The 22,183-nt window shown below is 43.4% G+C and overlaps 1 protein-coding gene across 9 annotated transcripts in view; it reads right to left on the minus strand.

Moving 5' to 3' along the window:
• Nucleotides 1-22,183, minus strand: part of RALGPS1 (Ral GEF with PH domain and SH3 binding motif 1) — a 247,996-nt gene that overhangs the window by 174,010 nt on the left and 51,803 nt on the right. For all 9 annotated transcript variants that reach the window (XM_081150876.1, XM_081150873.1, XM_081150868.1 and 6 more), the window contains exons 2-4: nt 17,356-17,477; nt 14,080-14,187; nt 772-822 (exon numbers count right to left, since the gene is read on the minus strand). In XM_081150876.1, the coding sequence (XP_081007002.1) occupies nt 772-822; nt 14,080-14,187; nt 17,356-17,412 (216 nt within the window). In that variant the 5' untranslated portion in view covers nt 17,413-17,477. The remainder of the gene's footprint in view (nt 1-771; nt 823-14,079; nt 14,188-17,355; nt 17,478-22,183) is intronic.

Raw genomic sequence — 22,183 nt, forward strand, 5'->3', positions numbered from 1 at the left:
GACCACATAGGCAGACAGAAGTGAAGGCAGAAGAGAGGAGAGGGAAAGCAGAGGCAAGGAGCAGAGTGGCCTGCATCCTGGTCAGTTCTCCAGGCTGCCTGAACTCCACGCCCATGGATTCTGTAAAATGCCCCTTTTATCCCTGTAATAAATTCCTCTTCTGCCTATCACAGCTACTTGAAATTCATTCCTATTACTTGCTAACAGAAAAAGAACCCTGACTAAAATAACTATAAAGCCTCGTTATCAACTGCTAAGCATTTCCAGCAATTTTTAATCAACTTTAAGTCAACTTTCTTATCTTTATTGAACATGCTGTTGCTATAAATGTACATTACAATTCAATGTAAATATGTATGTGTTTTGCTGTAGCAACTGGTTTCAAAATCAGACACAAGGCAACCACCGGAATATGGGATCAACAAAAAAAAAGCTCTCTAGAAAAACATTCCCCAACATTCCCTTCCTGAGAGTGACCACTTCCAGCAGGAGGAGCCTGGGAAAAGTCATTCATGGGCCAAGACCTGTCTCAGGCATGGAGGCCATGGGCACCAAATGCCACAGCCCAACCCAAGTAGACCAGATGTGGTGACATTCTCTGGAGAACCCAAACACCTGGCTCAAAGAATGAGCAGCACCAAGGATGGCAAGTTTCGGGACACTCTCTTTAATGGGGCTTAAAGCGATCACATGCGTTTACAGAGACTACAAAAGAGAAACTGTCTCACTCTAACGTGGCTGTTAGAACAGTAGGAAGGACAAGGTACAGACCTCCGGCTGGATGGCTTTAAACACAGGGATGTCCATTAATGTGATCTGGCTCTGCAACAAAAGAGAACAGGTGTTAGAAAATACAAAGGTAACTGTCATGCTCCATTGCATCTATACAGAGTAATAAAATATTCTTAAAAGTTATACTTCACCCCTTGAATAAAAATCAAGATAGAACAGAGTAAAGAACAGGCAAATTTCTAAAATGCCTTCCCATCCCTTCCCTCATCATAAATCTTGATCCACACCCTTCTCTCTTGAATGCGAGACAAATGTCCAACTTAAGAACTGGTAATAGTAATTTGGAGGGTGGGACTGAGAGGAAGGGGAACATTTTTTGGTTTGGATATTTTTGTATAATTTGAGTCTGTTTTTTCAAGCATGAATTACTTTTGTAATTTTAAAAAGTTGACAATATTAAAAATTAGATTGCTAAACAGAGATACTATTACTCTAAATTTAAATTTAAAAAAAAACTGTGGCTTATAGAAATTGTCCATTTCTTCTGAAGTTTAAGCCTTCTCAAAATTATATGGTAGAGTGCCATTCCAGATGCCTCCACAGACCAGTGTTGGACCACGAACTGTTTATTCCACAGCCCACGGTATATAAGACAACTATAGAATTTGAGAGCAAGCATTTGGAAACTTACAGCAATTTGCCAAATACTCATTGTATTTTTTAAAGTATTAGCCTTCTATAGATTGGAAATGAAAAAAATTGGTCCTTCACCACAACTAGCTTGAGAGACATTAATGTTAGCACAGAAAGCATATGTCTGGTTAGAAGGGTGTTCTCATTGGGCAACAGTAAGACAGTGTCACTGCTGACAATTCTGCAGACCGAGGCAGGGACTGAGCTGGCTTCACATGGCCTATACCTATCTCCATATGTCACATGGGGGGCCAGGGGTCAGATAATAGGCGCCTCTGTGACAGGCCAGGGAAAGGAGAGCTGATGGCCTTTGGGGGAGGCCAGGGGTCAGATAATAGGCGCCTCTGTGACAGGCCAGGGAAAGGAGAGCTGATGGCCTTTGGATGCCTCCTAATGCAAGAAGACACCCTGTTTACCAAACACAGGTCATCTGTGAGGACACAATGCTGTGTGACAAACATGGGCTCTGGGATCAGTGCGGCTTGGGTATGTGTCTGGACATGTTGCTAAACATCAATATTCTATTTGACACCTGACAACTCTCCCAGTCTCAGGTGCCACATCTAGAAAACAGTAACAATAATCCCTATCTTATAGGCTCTTTGTAAAAATTCAAGACAAAGGATGCGGAATGCTTAGCACCTGACAGATGCTCTCTATATACATATGTGGGGGAGCAGGGAGTGGGTATAGTGTGGGTGTGGTTGTGTGTGTGTATATATATATATAGAGAGAGAGAGAACTATGTGTATATTATACACACGTTCACACACACAGAGAACATCTCTGAACAGGAGGGAGAAATAAGCAGGCAGCTTCAGTGGAAAGCTCTTTGTCCCCTCCAAAAGACTAGTGCTCTTCATGGGCCCAGAGGTGAAATGCTGCCACTGATGGAAGCTTGGCAGAGAGACAGTGGATGGCACTGGGAATGAAGCACTTGGGAATCTACCATCTTCCCACCTCTCAGTCCACTCACCAGTGGCATGGGGGCATTGGACATCTGCACATATGGATCTGGCCCTGAGGCCTGTAGGCCCATGTGCCTGGCCTAGGCAGTGCAAACAGACTGGCATTTCTCCTGCCAGACCCATGGAGATTGCTGGCTAAGTGCTCCTGACATTCGGATTAATTCTGCCATCCGAGGGAACAGAAAGGACTTGTGAAAACAGATTTGAGCTGAGAGCTCAGAGGGCCTTGGAAATCTCTCCCAAGTTCAAGTGAACTCCCTATCCGGGAGAACCGGCAGGATGTTTGCAATGTCATTTAGGAAAAGAACCAAAAGTCTGCTAATGTGAAAATGAGAAAACTGCCTTTGCATCCTGCCATCAGTTCTAGGGTTTGCTACTGAATTTCCAAATGATTTATTAAAATAGTGACTTTACATTTCATATATGTTTTTGGACAGTTCAAGTTTCAAATATTCTGATCCCTGCTCAAACTGTATATCAGAAAATGTGTTCAAGTGTTTTTTTCCTAAACAAATAAGATCAACAGAGGTCACCAGACTTAAAATAGACTGGCTGGTCCCAAACACACACTTGGAGGGTTTTCAGGAGAATCTCTTCCGTTTCTATCCTCTCACCTCCAAGCAAAAAAGATGCAGTGTCCAGAGCAAGAATATATCAATACATAGGTAAAATCAACCAATTATAAATTTCATGTCATTTTACTACAAATGCAAACACCTGTGACAAAGGTTGCTGGTGAACAGTCCTTCCCCAGAAATTTGAGCACCCCAAGGCAGGCAGTTTTACCAAAAAGGGAGGGTGTGGGTAGGGGTGGGAGCTTGAGGACGAGGTCAAGCCCTGGCCCTCTTCAGCCCTCCCTGGGGAGAGGCCCTGGCTTCCTGGACGGAGAGAGCATCTCCTAGGGGTGTGGTGCAGCCTCCACAGAAACAAGACAATGGTGCTCTCATTTCCTAGCAGCAAACCGGAGGTGGTGGGGAGCACATGCCTGGACCGATGAGAACACTCAAGAGCAAGCTTCTTAATGGCTTCTCCTTAATTGTTCGAAATAAAGCCTCAACACATGATGTCCAGTTAAGCTAGTCACTCAGCAATGCCTTTAATCCGAACTCCTCCCATCTCGTCCTTCCTCCTAAAATCCAGCCTTTTAGGGAAGTGGCCAATCTCCACATATCTCAAAACATTTCTGTAGATCTAAATCCTTCAGAATGGAGAGATCTATAGGGCCACTTCACAATGAAAAAGACTCTATTATATGGATAAATGAAAGCTACTAGCCAAAAAAAACAAACAACAATGTTTTCATATGTTAAATGTAGTGTTTCTCCCCTCCAACAGTGGCTGACTGGGTCCTCTCTTCCCAGCTACAACCTTAGTTTAAGGCCCTCCCAGCCCCCAAATAAACTAACCAAAAAAAAAAAAAAAGCAAGCTGTTAGCAAATCCGGGGTCTGTCTTATCTTAGAGGATCTCTTTAAATCTGCATTTAGATCACTCTGTCAGGGCCTAACCAGGAGGGCTCACAGAACAAAAAGTAATCAGCTCCAAAGAGACACATTCCGGCTTCTACTCTCAGGGCCACAGGAAGTGCACGTCTGGCAGTTTTAGAACTGGAGTCAAGGAAATGCAAATTAAACAGGAAGATACCATTTGTCATCCACCAGTGCCATGAGGACTGATGGGACTAGGAACTGCTCTGTTTGTTCTTTTTGGAAAGTAATCTGGCAGTAACTCATAAAGAAGTTTTTAACTTTTTTTTAAATGTCAAACTTACAAAAGAGTTGCCAGAATAATATAGTGAACTCTATAACCTTTCACCTAGCTTAACTAATTATTAACATTTTGCCTCATTTGCTTTATCTCTGTGGTACATGCCCATTTTTTTTCTGAACCATTTGAGAGTAAAATGCAGATATTATGACTCTTCACCCCTAAATCCTTCAGTATGTTGTTTCCCAAGAACAAGATGACCCTCTTACATAATGTTAAACTTACTACATTCAGGAAATTTATCATCAGTACAATAGTATTATCTAAAATACAGTCCACATTTAAATTTTGCTAATTATCTCAATACTGCTTCTTATAGCAATTTTGTCTTGATTCAGGATCATCCACTGCATTTAGACATTATCTCCTAAAAGGCGAAATGAGCGTACTGTTAACACAGTATTCCCTATACCTACGGAAAGAAAAGTACTCGTGTTAGGGGCAGAGATGTTGATCAGGCTCCATTGATCATGATTGTTAGCTACGAGTTATAAGAAATATTAATCATGTTCATGTGATAGGCAGTTAGACAGACATGAACAGAGCAAGGGCAATGAGCCAGGTACAGGAGGTCACCAGGGCAGAAAGCCCCCACCCTCAGGATGCCCAGCAAAGGACAATTGTAGGGTGGAACCTCACCCCTGGGTGGCCTTTCCTCCCCTAGCTGGTCATGTGGTTTGGACCCCCTGACCTTTCTTCCCCTAGAGATAACATCTAGGCCTCAGCTGTATTCCAGCTCCAGGCCCAGAAAAGCAGCAAAACCAGCCACAGCTGCATTGGATGATGACCCCCTGCCCTGGAGCCAGCCAATCAACCAGTGGAGGAGACCACAACCCTGAAAGGACGCACCTGGAAAACTGCTGAATATTATAATGAGATCTTCCCCTGGGACCTCCCCTAAAATCTCCTTCCTTAAAACCATTAGGATGGAGGACCCAGGGTTCTCTCTCCTGGGAGCAGCCTGTTCCATTAGCTTTCCCTTTCCCTTTCCCTTCTCCCTCCACCCCCACCAGGCATGTTACCGTTAGCTTCCTCATGCCCAAGCTCCAAGGGCCCTTCCTTTGCCTCTATAACTTGTTTCCTAAGCCCATTTCTTCTAGGAATTACTTCTTCCACCTCTGTAATTTTACCAAATAAATGTTCTCTTACAGTTTGGGTCTTGGCTCTGAATTCTGTCCTAGCCAGAACCTAAGTTTTGAGGCTGCTGAACCCAGGTCCAGTGTGACCCCAAGGACCTAACACCCAGTGCAGTTCCCGCCATCTACAACATTCAGTTAACTGTGATTGTTCTGTTCTAATTAGAAAAAGCGCTTTCTAACCTGGCTGGGAGTTGTGCGCCCCGAGACATAGGAATTACCCTTGGAATGCAGTCCATTCCCTGTTTTGGAGAACTGCCTATCATGGAAAGATTAACAACCTTTTTCCTGAAACAATGAAATCCCAGAAGCACCCGCCCTTTGCAACCCCCAGCCCACATTGCCTGTAATCTGGTCCCAGAGGTGCCCACCCTGGAATCCCTGAGGCACCTGCCCTTGAAAGTCCTCTGTGACCTCCAGCCCACCTTGCCCATTTCCCCATGCCTGTAATTCCTACTTTCTCATGTAATCTTTGTTCTTCTACCCAATGTAAACAGCTGGCATATGGAGGGCAGCAGAACAGATTTTCTTGGATGACCCTTACTGCTCTCCCATACGGCTTGCAATATTGGAATAAACACTCATATATGATTCAACCCTGTCTCTGCTTAATTGGCTCAAGTGGTGACAGGCAGCCCAGACCCATTATTGTCTGATTTCACTAGTATATAAGAAGGTTTTATAGAAAGCTCTACATTTAGATACAGATATAAATATAGATGTTTACTGCACAATTACTTTTACAGTAAAAATCTGGAAACAACCTAAAAGGTCATCAAAAGGGACTTGTTGAAAGAAAAATCATGATATATCCAGACTATGGAATATCACAAAGCTATTAAGAATAGGGAATGAGCCCGGCCAGGCATGGCTCAGCAGTTGAGCGTTGACCTGGGATTGGGGTTCGATTCGCGGTCGGGGCACATGCCCGGGTTGCAAGCTCGATCCCCAGTCAGGGGCATGCAGGAGGCAGCTGATCGATGACTCTCTCATCATTGATATTTCTCTCTCTCTCCCTCTCTCTCTGAAGTCAATAACGATATATTAAAAAAAAAAAAAAAGAATAGGGAATGAGACCTATACATGTGGACCTAGAAGGATGTCCATGACTGACCGATAATAAAGACAAGTCCCAGCAATGCTTTTTGTTCTGCTTTCAGCCGTTGGGGAATAAAAGGACCAAGATCTATTTGTAGAGTGTCCCCAGTAAAAAATGAGGACCCTTTAAATAATTTTAAGCCTTTTTATTGTGAAATAACACACATTTACAGAAAAACCACATTAAACAAATGCATGGTTTGATGCCTTATAGATGAACACCCTGTAACCACCACCCAGGTCAAGAAATAGCCACCCCAATCAATAGATGAGTGGACAAAAAATGTGGTATATACACACTCTGGAATATTATTCAGCCTTATAAAGGCAGGAAATTCTGATACCTGCCACAAGAGGGATGAAACTCAAGGACATTATGCTAAATGAAATAAGCCAGTCACAAAAAGACAAATGCTATGCGATTCCACTTATATGAGAGTAGTGGAATTCATGGAGACAGAAAGTAGAATGCTGTTGAGGGTAGTGGGGAATGGAGAGTCGTTTAATGGGTACAGAGTTCTGGGTCTGCATGATGAATACAGTTCTAGAGGTTGGTTGCACAATAATGTGAATGTACTTAACACTACTGACCTGTACACTTAAAAATAAAGATGGTAAATTTTATTACATATAGTTTAACACAATTTTCAAAAAGAAAGTCACCTCAGAGTTCCATCATGTGCCCTGCCCCAATCACAAGTCCCTCCCTCCTGTCAAAAGTAACCATGTGGCATTTCTCCTGCCAGACCCATGGAGATTGTTGGCCAAGTGCTCCTGACATTTGGATTAATTCTGCTGTCCTAGGGAACAGAAAGGCCTTATGAAAACAGATTTGAGCTGAGAGCTCAGAGGGCCTTGGAAGTCTCTCCCAAGTGCAAGTTAATTCATTCTCTCCTGGAGAACTGGCAGGGTGTTTCTTTATAATTTTATCATCCAAGTGTGTATATACCAAGGCATCACAGTGTCTTTTTAAAACTTTGATGCATATATTTAAGTTTCTTTTTAAGCTACAGGTATTCTCTCTACCTGTCTGTTCCATATAATGTATCTGTTGAAGAATTCAGGCCATTTGACCTACACATTTCCCCATTCTTATAGTGCAGGCCAACACATTCCTCTGTCCTTGGTATTTCCTGTAAGTGGCAGCTGGAACTAGAGACTTGATCAGACACAGGTTTGATCCCTTGGCAGGACTGGAAGTGGTGTTGTGTTGTTTCATTGGGAGGCACATAATTTCTCTCCTTTGTGATGTTAATGGCTATTGATGTTCAGTGCTTAGATCTATTAATTCATTGGGGTTATAAAATGATGATATTCTAATTCTATCATTTCCCATTTATTATCTGAAATAATTTAATAGAGACTTTCTCTCATCTACTATTAGGTTACTCAGTACAGGTCAAAAGTAAATGGCAAGACAGAGACTGGATTCTATCCTTATATTTCTCAGCTTCTGAGATAATAAATTCATTTCCTATCATCATCCAATGATGACCTATTGCTTGATGGGTTTCAATCAATTGCAATTATTATCCTTGTGAAAGCCAAATTGTCCCATCATTAGTAGGAGCTTCCTCTAGCTGGCTCCTGAGTCCTTTTGACATGACTCTAGTTGTCCTTGATAGCTTCCTTGCTGGTATCGGAAAGATATATGAGGCTCATCTTGAACATTTCCTGTCCCAGACTTGGAATCAACCAGTTATCTGGGAAGCCACGGACTCTTTCAGTGATAAATATTATTTCAAGACCTCAATATGGAATTCATACTGATATTTTTAAATTCAAATTCAGAACACTTTTCTCCCCCTAACTTACTTCTTCTGTTTTACTTCTCTATCTCCTTTCATATCAAAAATCCCAGTCTCAAGGACACCGGGTATATAAAATTATAGTATCCCACAATTATTCATTTACTTTATCCTATATTATACACACAATGGTCTCGGAAAACAATACTAATGCTACCACTCTAAGTATAATTACTGAGAAAAGTTATGAAATTTTGCATATGTTCTCTCCGTTCTCCTGCATTTTTGCAGTGTATACTGTAATAGTCACGCTATGTCTATTATATGGGCGTATATAGTCATTATATACTATGTCCTCTCCCTTTTAATCCTCATTTAGCCTTAACACTACTGTGAGTGCTTACTGCTCTCCACGAGTCTTTAGAGTGATGTCTAAAGCTTGTTCTTTAGGAGATTCCTCAGGAAGGGCTCACAGGAATAACATTCTCTGAAGCCTTGCATGTTCATAATAGTTTATTGGTGTCCTTTATTTTTTTTAAGAATAGTGTATTGATTTTTTTAGAGAGAAGGGGGAGAGAGAGAGAGAAACATCGATGTGAGAGTGCAACACTGATCGGCTGTCTCCTGCACGCCCCCTACTGGAGATCGAGCCAGCAATCTGGGCATGTGCCCTTGACCGGGAATTGAACCCAACCTTGTGCACAGGACAAGGCCCAACCAACTCAGCCACACCAGCCAGGGCTATCAGTGTCCTTTATACTTGAAGGTTTTGCTGGATATAAAATCTTTGGCTCACACTTTTTTCTTTCCTTGATTTATTTGTTATTCTATTTTCTTTTGGCAAAAAGTGTTTCTGTCAAAAAGACTGATGGTAATCTAATCTTATTTCTCTTACAACCCATTTGCTGTTTTGTCTAGATGCCCAAAGGATTTTCTTTTCCTTTAATATCCTGCAGTTTACCAAGAAAATGTCTATGGTATTGACCATTCTGGGTTAACACTGTCAGCTTCATCATGTGCTCTTTCAATATGTAATTCTTAATCTTTTTATTTTGTGAAAGTTTTCTTAAATTATAGTTGAAGTATCATTTCAGTTCCATTGCCTTTTCAGTCTCCTCTTTCAGGGATTTCTATTATCTATATGTTGGATCTTCTTTTCCTATCATCAATATTTGTCACTTTTTCTCAGTCTTATTATCTCTTTCTTCATTTATTTTGATCTTAAGATTTCTCCTGCCTTAAGGCATTTTCTGTTGGGTTTATCTATTCTTGTGTTTCTTCTAGTTTAACTTCATTTCCAAAATCATTTTTTATTCTCACTTCTCTCCTAAGTTCTGTCACCTCATTACTGAATTTTTTCTATTTCAGATTTATGTTGTTTAAGGCTTACAACATGATCTTAATGTCTCTTAGCTTATTTTGAAAAAGAATTACATTTTTCATTTGCTTCATGGCATGGCTTTCTTGTATTCTTTCATTATCTATAGGGATTCTCTCCCTAACTCTTTTTTTTCTTACAATAACTGGAAGATTTGACAGCAATAATTTCCTGTTGCTTATTTTATGTAAAATTAGTTTTCCTGAACTTTTCTTTAAAATGTTTTTATTCATTTTAGAGAGAGGAAGAGAGAGGGAAAGAGACAGAAACATCAGTGATGAGGGAGAGTCATTGATCAGTTCCCTCCTGCATGCCCTCTACCAGGGATTAAGCTCGAAACCCAGGCATGTGCCCTGACCAGGAATGTGCCCTGACCAGGAATGTGCCCTGACCAGGAATCGGACCCTGATTTCCTGGTTCATCGGTTGATGCTCAACCACTGAGCCCTGCCACTGAGCCCTGGGAAGTTTTCCTGAACTTTTAAGAGGGAGACATGGTTCAGGGTAGCCTTCTATTTTCACATAGCTCTTCTTTTGGTTGCTTTCATATAGTGTGGTTGCTTTCCTGTAGCGTTCCGAAACACGGAGTTGCTTTTTGAGATTTCACTCACACACACACACAATTTTACTTATTTATTTTATTTATTTTCCCTTAACCATAACTTCCCCTATCCTGATTATTTTGACTCCACTCACATACTGAATTTCTCTTTGGCATGGAGCCTTGTCCTGGAAGTGAGCCCTGCTGGGTTGGTTTCAAGAGATTATAGGGACCATTCCACAGATCTCTTCCACCCATCCATTATTTGAATGCTCAAAATCCCTCTCACTTTCAGTTGCTGTTCTCACATTAACCTGCCAAACTTTCCAGTGAATTCCTATTGAAAAATTTGGGGTTCTCCTATTCTCAACTCTGCCAAATGCCCCAGTGCTTACTTCTGTTTTCTCCTGTATGGATGTTGATACTCTGCAGGTCTTGTTGACGGTGTATTCCAAGCCACTTGTGTTTTGGGTTTTATAGGGATAACTTGTCACCTAGTTTTATTGTAAATATTGTTAATGGGTTTCAGAGTTTGCTATGTGGGGATTCAGAGAGAATTAAAAACTATGCTGTTGTCACCATCTTCCAAAATCACAAATGATTTTTAATGGACTTTTGTATCTCGCTTCTTTCTTTCTTTCATATTAGACAGGAAACTAAAATACCAGGTGGTCTGGTTCGATTCCAACACCTGGCAACTCCAATGCTCCCCCAAGAGACTAAAAACTCCAGGGGACCTGGCTTCACATCTAAGCTAAAGACACATTGGCTCTGGCAGGGGAAGCACAGCTTTAGCACTGCATCCTCAGAGCATTTACCACCCTCCCTACAGTCTTCCAGCCTCAGGAAATTGGGCAGGGGCAGGCTGAGCAACACCCTAGGACTGAGACTAGAAAATCAGGCCCAAGTTTCACCATGAGTCCTGCTAGGCAGCTACTCTAGGTGCAGCCTAATTCTCTGCCATTCCTCACAGTCAACAACTGTAAAGGGATTTTAAACCTCATTATTGCTTCATTCCTTTCATAAAGCTAAAAAATACAACTCAAAAATACAACAAGCAAACAAATGCAAATAGAAATAGAAGCTCAGCCATCAGTCAGCAAGGTCCATGAGGTCATCTAAAGGAGAGGCAATACAGCTTTGTGGCTGAGAGTATACACTAACATTGCACTGCCCAGTATGGTAGCCACTAGTCACATGCAGCTATTTGAAATGTCACTAATACTTTAAGTTTAAAATACACATTGAGCTTGGAAGAATACTTTGAAAAAAGGATACAAAGTATTTCAACAATTTTATGTTGTTTACATGTTGAAATGATAATATTTTTTAATATACTAAGTTAAAATATATTTTTAAAAGTAGTTTCACCTCTTCTTTTATGTGGCTACTAGAAAATTTTAAATCACACACGTGGCTCAGATTATGTATCTGTTGGGCAGTGCTGGTCTAAAATCAGACAGCCCTGCTTCTAAATCCCAGATACATGGTGCCACTTACTGTGTAAGGAGGTGGCTTTCCTCTCTAAGCACTGACTTGCTCATTAGTATATTGAGAAGAATGAATATACCTAACTTATAATGCCATTGTGAAAAGTAAATTAGATAATGCATGTAAAACATGTTGCATAAGATACAGACATGGTTCAAAAATCAGGGCTGCCCTTATTATTACCATCCAGCATTAAGTAAGTAAATAATGAGTAGATTAAGGTTTCAGACTTGGCTCTACCCACACCTGACCCAGGCAAAATAATTAATCTCCTAGATCCTTAGTTTCTTTATTAGAAAATCAGGAGCTAATCTATGTGAGGGCTGAATTTTTTCAGTCACCATGGATTTGTGGCACACCCACTATGAGCTGGGCACTATTCTGGGCTCTAGGGAAAGAGCAATGAACAAGTCAGATAAAGTTTCTGTCCTTACGGAGTTTATATTCTAGTAGAAAAAACATACCATAAAAATATTATATAGTGTTATGTTGGGTAGTAATAAGAGATATGAAGAAAATAGAGCAGGGTGAGGGAATAGCGTGATGGAGAGATGCTACTTTAGCCTATGAAAGTCCTCTCCAAGGACTGACATTTGAATAGAGGCTGAGAGACACGTGGAGAGCCGTTAGGGCTGAGGGAAGAAGCACAGGGCCCTGAGACAGGGGGATACAGCTGAGTCTGGGAAAGAAAGGCAGCCATTGCATAGCTGGGGAGCAAGGAGGTCAGGGCAGGAGAGCTGGCATGGCCAGACCACCACAGGCACAGAGACCTGGGAGCAACTCTGGGTCTCATTCTAGCACGAGGGATCCACTGAAGAGTTCTACACAGATTTTTTGTTTGTTTGCTTGTTATTTATTTTATTTATCTTAATTATTGAAAGTATTACAGATGTCCCCTTTTTTCTCCATTGACCCCTTCTATCCCACACCCAACCACCACCCAGGCCTTCCCCACACTATTGTCTGTGCCCATGGGTTACAAATATATGCATATAAATTCTCTGATTAATCTCTCCCCTCCCACCCACCCCCACCTTCCCTCTAAGATTCGTCAGTCTGTTCCATGTTTCTATGTCACTGAATCTATTTTGTTCATCAGTTTATTATATTCTTTAGATTCCACATATAAATGAGATCATGTGATATTTGTCTTTCTCTGCCTGGCTTATTTCACTTAGCGTAATATTCTCCAGGTCCATCCATACTGTCCCCAAAGGGTAATAATCCCACTTCTAGGAATATATCCCAAGAATCCCAAAACACCAATCAAAGAATATATGCACCCCTATGTTCATAGCAACGCAATTTACAATAGCTAAGATCTGGAAACAGCCCAAGTGCCCATCAATAGATGAGTGGATAAAAAAGCTGTGGGCCCAGCCGAGCGTGGCTCAGTGGTTGAGCGTCGACCTAGGATCCAGGAGATCAGGGTTCAATTCCCGGTCAGGGCACATGCCCCGGTTGCGGGCTAGGCAGCCGATCAATGACTCTCTCATCATTGATGTTTCTATCTCTCTCTCTCCCCCTCCTTTCCTCTCTCTGAAATCAATAAAGATATATTTAAAAAAAGAAAAAAAAGAAAAGCTGTGGGACATTTACACCATGGAATACTAAGCAGCTGTAAAGAAGAAGGATCTCTTACACAGGTTTTAAAGGGGTCCCTGAAACACACTGAAGGAGAAGATATGTGTGCCAGGCTCAGCATGGCCTGGACAAAGTAAACGTGGGAGCAAGTGATGGCAGAGCAATGAGAGGGGCCCAGTGAGCTCCCTTAGCACCCTGGAGTGCAGGAAACCTGCTGCAGCAAGGGAGATGGGGAATAAGTGGGCTGGCAGGAAACAGTTCCCGGTGCTGCTACACCTCAGAAATGCAGCACTCTCAGCCAGGCTCGAGGTCACCCCAGGGCCACTGTCCTCCCTCTACTCTTAAAGTGCAAACAAGGAGCCAACGCTACTCCTGCTCAGGAACACCCCCTCAGTCAGACCAGCAGCAACACACTGGTTGAAGAAAAAACAAATTGTAAAAAATTTATGATTATATAAATTGCCCAAATATTATTATTTATCGTTGTAAAAAAGCAGTCATTATAAAAATGTAGCACAGATAAATAAAAATAAGAAAAATTAAATTCCAATTACCTAGAATCCTGTGACCAGAAACTATAGTAAATATGTTTGGCTATATATGTCCAGATGTTTAAAACATGTAAACAACAAATCTAGGTCTTTTCTTATGCAAATATGCGTATGGTATATACTTTTTAAAATGGCACTATTCTCTATAAATTGTGCTACAACCTGCTTCTCTCACTAACTATTCATGTATATTGAGTATGCCTCCCTAGGTGGCTCATTTCTCGATTGAGAGCATCCTATCTAATGCTGTGTGGAATTTCATGAAGAATATTTTATTCAATAATCCCCTATTGTTGGGTATATGGTTTGTCTCCAACCTGAGCAAAAAGGCCGAAGCAGTGACCCTTCTAGCACCCAGTTGTGGGCCCAGCACCCACATCAGTTCTATTACTTACAGCAAACTCCTCGGGAGTAACTTTCAAGACATCGAAGACAACGGCATCGTAGCTCTTGCTGGCATAGTCGCAGCTCTGGCCCTCCAAAGAGTCTGAGCTGCTGCTGCCCTGTGGGGGACAGGGAGAGATGGTGCCACCTGAGTAGTCTGGCTGACTCCTGAGTCACTGCCTCCCACCCCTCAGAACTGAGGAGGCAGGAGTGACAGAACTGTATAATGGTAAAAGCTTGTATTGCTTAGTGCTTCACTTTGTTCCAGGCACGGTGGTAGGCACTTCATGTGCATCATTTAATTCTTGTAACAACTCTGAGTACACACTGTTACTATTCCCATTTTACAGATAAGGAAGTAGAGGCAATGTTACTTCCCCAAGGTATCTCTCAGCTAGTAGTGAAGAGCCAGAAAGTGAACCTGGTTTTGTATCTACCTGATCCCAGATCACTACTCCCCACCTGCTTCCAGCTGCCTGCGTGGTGGTAGGGTCAAAAGTACAGCCCCTCTTCCTTCAGAGAGAACAGGCCTTCACATCTTAGGGGCCAGAGGAGATCACCTCTTTTGCTATGTCTTTCAAACATTTCCTGGTTTTACCTTTTTTTCCCCCTACTTGAAGTCATTGCAGGAAATTGTTACACAAAATACTAAACTGGCTCTCAAGGCTTATTTCATGCATGGGCCACTTGGAATTCAAAGCCTGTGAGCTGATGAGGTGAGAGGCAACCAACTGGCCCTGGAGACAGGCATGAAAGTTATATTTAGTAGAGTCCCCTGTTGGGAAGAACACTGTGAGTCCTGCAAGTAAAGAAAGGGTCTCCCAAAAAAAGAGTAAGTGAAAACTCCCCAAACGTGGCCAGTTGCATGAAACCCAACACTGCAGGGATCCCAGAATGCTAAACATACCTTCTCTCCATTTCATTTAATTTCATCAAATTCTCCTTTGGGGAACCAATCACACTTACCACCCAAAAATTGTGCCCTGTTCATAAACAGTTTTATTCGTCTCAATCCACGGAGAGGGATTTTGTGGTTTCCATTAACCTCAACATCTTGGACTGGGATTTAGAGAATATGCTTTTATTAATTCCTCTTTATTTCACTCTTTCCAAAATGGCTATATCTGGAAAAACTTTGCAATCTTACTGGAAACTCGAGTGCTTTTAGGCCAGTGAGGGAAACCAATAGTCAACAACTGAAAATGTGAGGTTAAAAGGAGGAGCAGAAACTTAAACCTGTAGATTTCAATAGGCCTGTGTCATTTAGAGGTTTTACAAATGAGTCTACTATACTAAAAACTCCAAGATGATCTTAAGAAGCAGTGTCCTGTGTGGTGTGGTTAGGAGCTCCACACCAGCCCCACACCAGCTGCTGTCCGACCTCAGACAAGTGACTTCATCTTACTGAGTCTCATTCACCTGTAAAATGGCACTATTGGAACCTACTCCCCGGGGCTGTAGTGCGGGTTATATAAAGTGAAGCTCACAGAGCCAAGGGCAGAATCCTCTCCCCTCCCCGAGGGATGCTGGTTTTAGGGTTCGAAGGGCCTAGGTGGGCTCAGGCGTAGCTATTTTAGAAGTTGTTTGGATAATAGGACAGCCTCCCCTGAGGAAAACTTGTGTTACACTTTTGAAAGTAATGAAGACTAACCCTGAAACAGACTAGCCGTCTGTTTTACTCCTCTGTCCTATACACACCCTGAGCGGACAAGAACCTGTACATCACTCCGCACTTCCACGCCCATCTTCCAGGAAGCAGGCTGAAGCAGGTGACAGGGCAGGTTTTCTTCAGGATGGTGTAGTGTCATCATGGTCAGGAGCACACCAGCTCGAGTCACAGAGGCCTGGCTTTGAATCCCACCCACCAGTGACCAGCTATGTTATCCAAAGCTAGTTTACCCACCTCTCCCTGCCTTAGTTTCCTCATGCACAAAACAACAGGCTTATAATATGGACTGGGGTAAAACAACAGTCCATACCTCATGGGGTTATTGTGAGGACTAAGTGAGATAATGCCTGTGAACACGCAAAAAAAGTGCCTGCTATATAGTCAGCACTAATCAGCAGATGTGTGCGAACGTATCATTTAGTCACCAACATTTACTGAGAGCACTTCAATTATACACGTATCCATTCATACAACAAATGTTTACTGAGTACTTACCATGTTCTGGATACACACATACATGTATATGTGTATACACACATGTGTGCATACACACAGTATATACGTATGCATATATGCACACACACGTGTATGTATACAGAGAGGGAGAGTAGAGAAAAAAGAAGTTTTACTTTAGATGGAGTGTAAACTATAAATAGAAAAAGAAGTGTGATTCCTCTAGTTACCAAACAGAGTCCATTCCTGGGTGTCAGGTTTTATAACTTTCCTGTAATGCTCATTGCATCTACCCTAAACATACACTCATACAAGGGTCCTTGTTTAATCAAAAGTTGCCCCAAATACATTCATTGGTGGTCGTGGTGGCAGTGGTGATCATGCAGTAACTTTATTTAAACCTATGTTGGCGCCATCAGGAAATTTTAAAAGGTACCAACAAGTCTGCTTTTCAGAATTAGAGATCAAAACAGAAAAACTTTCAAAAGGTTTATAAGAAATGAATTAGTTCCTGTGAATTTCTAGCTGATTACATAGGATCATTTCAAAAGCCCAGCTCAACTATGAGGGCCTGTGAGCTCAGAACACAGCATGTCCAGTCTGTCATAGGACCAGGTGTTACGCACTGGGTGGGGTGGCATCCCCGGGCCACAGATAACACCCACTCCCCTTGTGTGCCTCTGTTCCATTACTGAACTTGGAAGGCAAACTCCCAAACCCCCAGAGAAAGGCCGTGGCCCAGCCACTCTCAGACCACCAGTCCTTACAGCCATTTCCTCCTGAGCAAGGTAAATAAGAGCACAGGGCCAGTTGGAATCACTTCTGTCTGACTTCATTCCGGAATGTGTGACTTATTTATAATCAGCAGCGGCTTTTCTGGGGAAAGGTCTGATCTCTTCTTGCCACCAAAATGGAATGTGGCACTTGCTAAGACTGGACCAAGCAGGTATTTGTTTTTCTTTGAAGAGAACGACTTCAGAAAACATACTGATCCTCAGGACTGACTGCCTCCCAAATCTCACGCCCGGCGTGGCCGAGGCCTCAGGAGTGCTAAGAATGGCGGTATTCATGGAGCCCTGCAGCCTTGCCACCCATGACTCAGCTAGAGCCTGGGTCAGCTGAAGAGAAGGGGCGCCCACTGTCCAGATCCTCGCAGGCTCCATACCTGTGGAGTGGCGGAGGTGACCAACACGCTAGCCATCAGACCATTCCTCTTGTACATAGTCTCCAGGCCGCAGGGAGCTTCAGGGCAGCCTTTGTCGGTGACATAACCTGTCTGGAGAAGTCCTGCAAGGCAAAGGAGCTCATAAGAACCAGCCCTCAAAGACAACTAGATCCCACTCCTGGGGAAAAGTCGTTCGAGACTTGAGCAGATGACCCTAGAAGAGACCTTTGAAGAAAGGTTATAAGCTGGTGGCCTTCAAGCTAAATGTAGCCCACAACCCCAGCCGGTTTGGCTCCGTGGTTAGAGCGTCGGCCTGCAGACTGGAGGGTCCTGGGTTCAATTTTGGCCAAGGGCATGTACCTTGGCTGCAGGCTTGACCTCCGGCCCCTGGTTGGGGTGCGTGCAGGAGGTAACCAATCGATGTGTCTCACTCACATCGATGTTTCTCTCTTTCTCTTTATGTTTCTCTCTTTTTCTCTCTCTCTCCCTCCCTCCCTCACTCTTCCACTCTCTGCAAAGCAATGGGGGGGGGGGGGAAATCCTTGGGTGAGAATTTAAAAATAATAATAATAAATAAATGTGGCCCACAGATGTAGTTTGTTGGGCTATAGGTTTTAATATTTTAAAATTAGTCACCAATGTTTAAAACTTGAAAGGTTTCCCAGAGAATTGTGGATTTCTGACTTTTCTTGAAAATAGGAATACCTGGCAGTACCTGGCCCACACTCCTGTCTGACTACCATCAGCTGTGCTGAGCAGAGGCTGCCCACCTGGCCTGTGCAGGCACTAAAGTTTGTGACCTTTGTTTTAAAGTAAAGGCAGGTAAAGACGACAAACTGCTTCTACTGTGTCTTCCTGTGCACCAGACCAAGTCACCAGCAATAATGTGGGCAACAGCTAATATTGCACAGTACTCGCCATGGGCTATGCATTTTATACACCTCAATTTCTCTAACCCTCACAGCAGTCCTCAGGCAGGTCCCATGATTATACCCATACTACACATGAGGAATGTGAAGCAGAGAGAGCTAGAGTAACTCACGCTTTGGTGCCTTTGCTCATGCTGTTCCCCATCCCATCAAGCATTCAAGATCCTGCTCAAATGTCATTTTGTCTGGTCATCATACCTGGACCACCAAAAGCAAAATCAGTTGCTTTCATACCAATGTGTACAAAATTCTAGCAGAGCATTTATCATATCACTGAACATCACAGAACTATAGCCACACCAGCTTTTTTGCAAGAAAGTGACAAGAGTAGTAGGGAGAATGTAATGGGGGAAGGGAAGGAGAAGGCAAAGGTACCAGTTGGAAGCCAACTGCAATTTTCCAGGCAACAGATGAGGGGGCTCCTCTGAACTAAGGTGGTAGCAGTGAAGTCAGAGAGGAGGAGACAGATTGAAAGACAGTAAGGGCAGAAATTCAATAGAAATTGATGAGGGAGGGAGGGAAAACAAGCCGAGGATAAATGGTTTCTGGCTGGAGGTACCAGAAGGATGGCATGTCCTTCATCAAGGGAAGGGACAGAGGTGTAGGAAAAGATGATGAATTTAATTTAGGACATGCTGGACCTGTGGTGCCCATCATATAATCAATCCTGGAGAACAAGGTCAAGCCTGAAGGTCACTGGGAAAGATGGAAAAGAAGGAAGTATCAGTCTGATTGTCTGTATCCCCACTATGCTTCCGGCAGCCTGAGCTAGAAAGACAGACAGCACTTGTTTCTGATCTCACTCCTGCATGTCTCGCCACTGACGAAAACAGCCTAATTTATGGGCAGCAATTCTCAGACAAGTGATATTTCACATGCTAAGAAAAAAACAGAACCAAGCAGAATGGAAGATCTTTTCCAGGGCCCAGAGAAACCTCCACCCATCCACCTTCAGTCCCTGAGGCCTGGCCAAGCCCCTACTCCTCGCCAGGAACCAGACTCCCAACAAAGAAGTCAGCCCAGCCCAAGCCCCTCCCTGAGAACCCCTTTGCAACCCCACAGGTGGGCCCCCAAAGATGGGAACCAAGCCTCCAAGGCTGGACTGACTGGGCCACAGTGGCCGCCTCATTCTCCTGGGAACTCAGGACCCCAGACACCAACCTCTGCTGGTCAGCCAAGCTGAGGCGCTGTACCCTCAGGAGCAGAAGTTGGCCAAATCCTGCTGGGGGCAGGGGCAGTAAGTCAGAAGGAGATGCACAGAGAGAAGCTGAAGGGACAGCGGCGTCTGAAGGAGAGCACTGGGCCCGGTTCCCACTGCTTTGTAACAAATCCTCTTTTTCAGGGTCAGATAGTTAGATTTCCAAAAGACCTTGACCAAGGCTATTTCCTAAACACCAAGGTCATGCCAAGCCACCAGAACACTGACCCTGGAAACACAGGGGCCCATCTGAATGGGGGAAGATATGCGCCCCCATCAATCCATCTTTCCATCCATCCACCCACCCATCCATCCATCCATCCATTGAGCTCCTGCGTCATGCAGGCATAGTCTAACCAGGAGTCCCTAGCTGTTTTGTGCCTTGGACCCTTTTGGCAGTCTGGTGAAGCCTCGAGGCCCTTTCTCCCAGAAATGTTTTTAAATGCTTAAAATAAAATCACACAGGAAATCGATTACATTAAAGTACTGTCACTAAATTATTTTAAAACATTTGGTAATGTAGTAATATATATACTTCAAGTAAGGGTAGGTAGGTAGGTAGATAGATGATAGATAGATAGATAGATAGATAGATAGATAGATAGATAGATTTTTTTATTTTTTTTTTGCATTAAATAACAGGATCTATTGGTGAGTCTGGAAACTACCATAATTTCAAAGCAGTTACGAGCGCAGGCATTCTGAGATACCCACAGCTATTACGTGACAGGGAAATATCCGATATTTATTGGTGACAAAGTCCCAGATACTGTTAATATTACTGTGATTCATTGTCTATGTTAGTAACTGAGAGAAATGCTACATTTCAGTTAGAAGTTTGTGAAAATAAAGATGTCTACTTTTTCCCATTCAAATTCAGAGATGCCTGGTTGAGAATCCCTTCCAGACACTGAGGACATGAAGTGAGCAGGCCTTGCTCCCATGGAATTCACATTACAGAGTGAGAGTCAGAAAATATACGTGAGCAAAGAGGGTAATTTCAGATGATGAGAAATGTCCTGAAGAAATAGAGTGGAATATAATATTTGCCAGGGTGGTCAAGGAAGGGCTCTCTGCAGATGTGATATTTGAACTGAATCTTAGGAAGGAGCCAACCACAAGAAAAAAAGGACTGTTCGCAGAGGGCACAGCAAGTACAAAGGCCCTGAGATGCACATGAGCTTAGAAGCTTTGGATGGAGGCAGATGGCCATGGCTGGAGCTTAGACAGTAGCTGGCAGTGGACAGACAAGCTGGAACCAGGGCATGGAGGGCCTTGCAGGCCATGTGGGGAGTTTGGGATTGATTTTGGAGTACACTAGAGGGCTCTAAGCAGGGGAGTGACATGATCTGATCTGTTTTTGAAGATGACTGTGGCTACTGTGTGAAGAACTGGACTAAAGAGCCAAAAAGGCAGGAACAGTAAAGCCAGTGGTGGGTAAGGGATGGTGATGAGGAGGACTCCTGGCCATAGGGAAGAGGGATGGATTTGGAAGGGGGTCTGGAGGTGAAACAGACAGGACTTGCCGATGGACTGCACTTGAGGGAGGATGACTTGGAGCTCAGACTACGTAGATGTTGGCCACACACTGACAAGCAGTTCACTCATTCGTTCACTCAACAGCCATCCACTGAGACAGCGGGGGGACCAGTTCTGGGGAATCTGGAGTCGAAGATGACACCGCCCTGCCCTCCAGGGTCCTGCAGGGGAGTGGAAGAGAAACTCCAGGAAGGACATATGCTGTAACTAATCACAGGTTCACTTGGGGGTTCAAAGGAGATGTCACTGAGAAGAGCTGCTGAGCTGGGTCTTAAAGGCTCAGTGGGAGTGTTTGAAGGAAAGGGCAGAGAATGGGAGGGCAGTCTGAGCATGTGTGGAAGCACACATGTGTGAAAAGACAGACCTGAGACGCTCCTGCTTCTCACTTCACCCCAACCCCACGTCCATCGTAGACTCACACGGGCACTGGGGGCAAAGCAGCAAACAAGCCAGGCATGGAGTGTGTTTTAACAGACAGCCCTGACACTTCTGTGCAGCAAACATGGTGAACTTTCCCTAAGCCCTGAGCTGTGCAGTCTGATCATCACTGTCATCCCGACAATTTATTAGACACTTTGTTTTAGGCTCTTACTAAGGACTTATATGCATAAAAAAAATTTTTTTTACAGATGAGGAAACTGGCATTCAGAGGGAAATTACACTGTAACTTGGGGCTACATTTTGACATACCCACATTGACTGTGTTCCCTGCTACATTGGAGGCAGTCTGTCTGTACACACCAAAACCCTTTTTTTCCACCCTCTGTCTGCCTCTCTCACCACACACACACACACACACACACACACACACACACACACAGGCTGCTAACGCCTCTGTGGAAACCAAAACACTGCAGGAGAAAAAACGATTCTCATGATGTAACTTTGCAAGCACGTGGCAGTGGTAGCAGAACCACAGAACAATCCCACGTCTCGTTTCCCTATGACAGAGTCTGGTCTGGTGTGTGTGGGCTCCCAAGGAGGGGAAGGAAAATCCCATATGCAACGTTGGTTTCCTTCCAAACTCAGAATTCTGCTTCAGTGTTTTAGGCTCAGGAAACCAAGAAAATAACACAAGACAGTCTGGTGCAGACCACTGTTGAGAGGCAGAATAACCACTTTTTCCTAAGCTTGTGGAGGTTGTTTCAAAGAAAATACACAC

Source organism: Miniopterus schreibersii (genome assembly GCF_964146895.1).
Source record: "Miniopterus schreibersii genome assembly, chromosome: 11".
Taxonomy (NCBI): domain Eukaryota; kingdom Metazoa; phylum Chordata; class Mammalia; order Chiroptera; family Miniopteridae; genus Miniopterus; species Miniopterus schreibersii.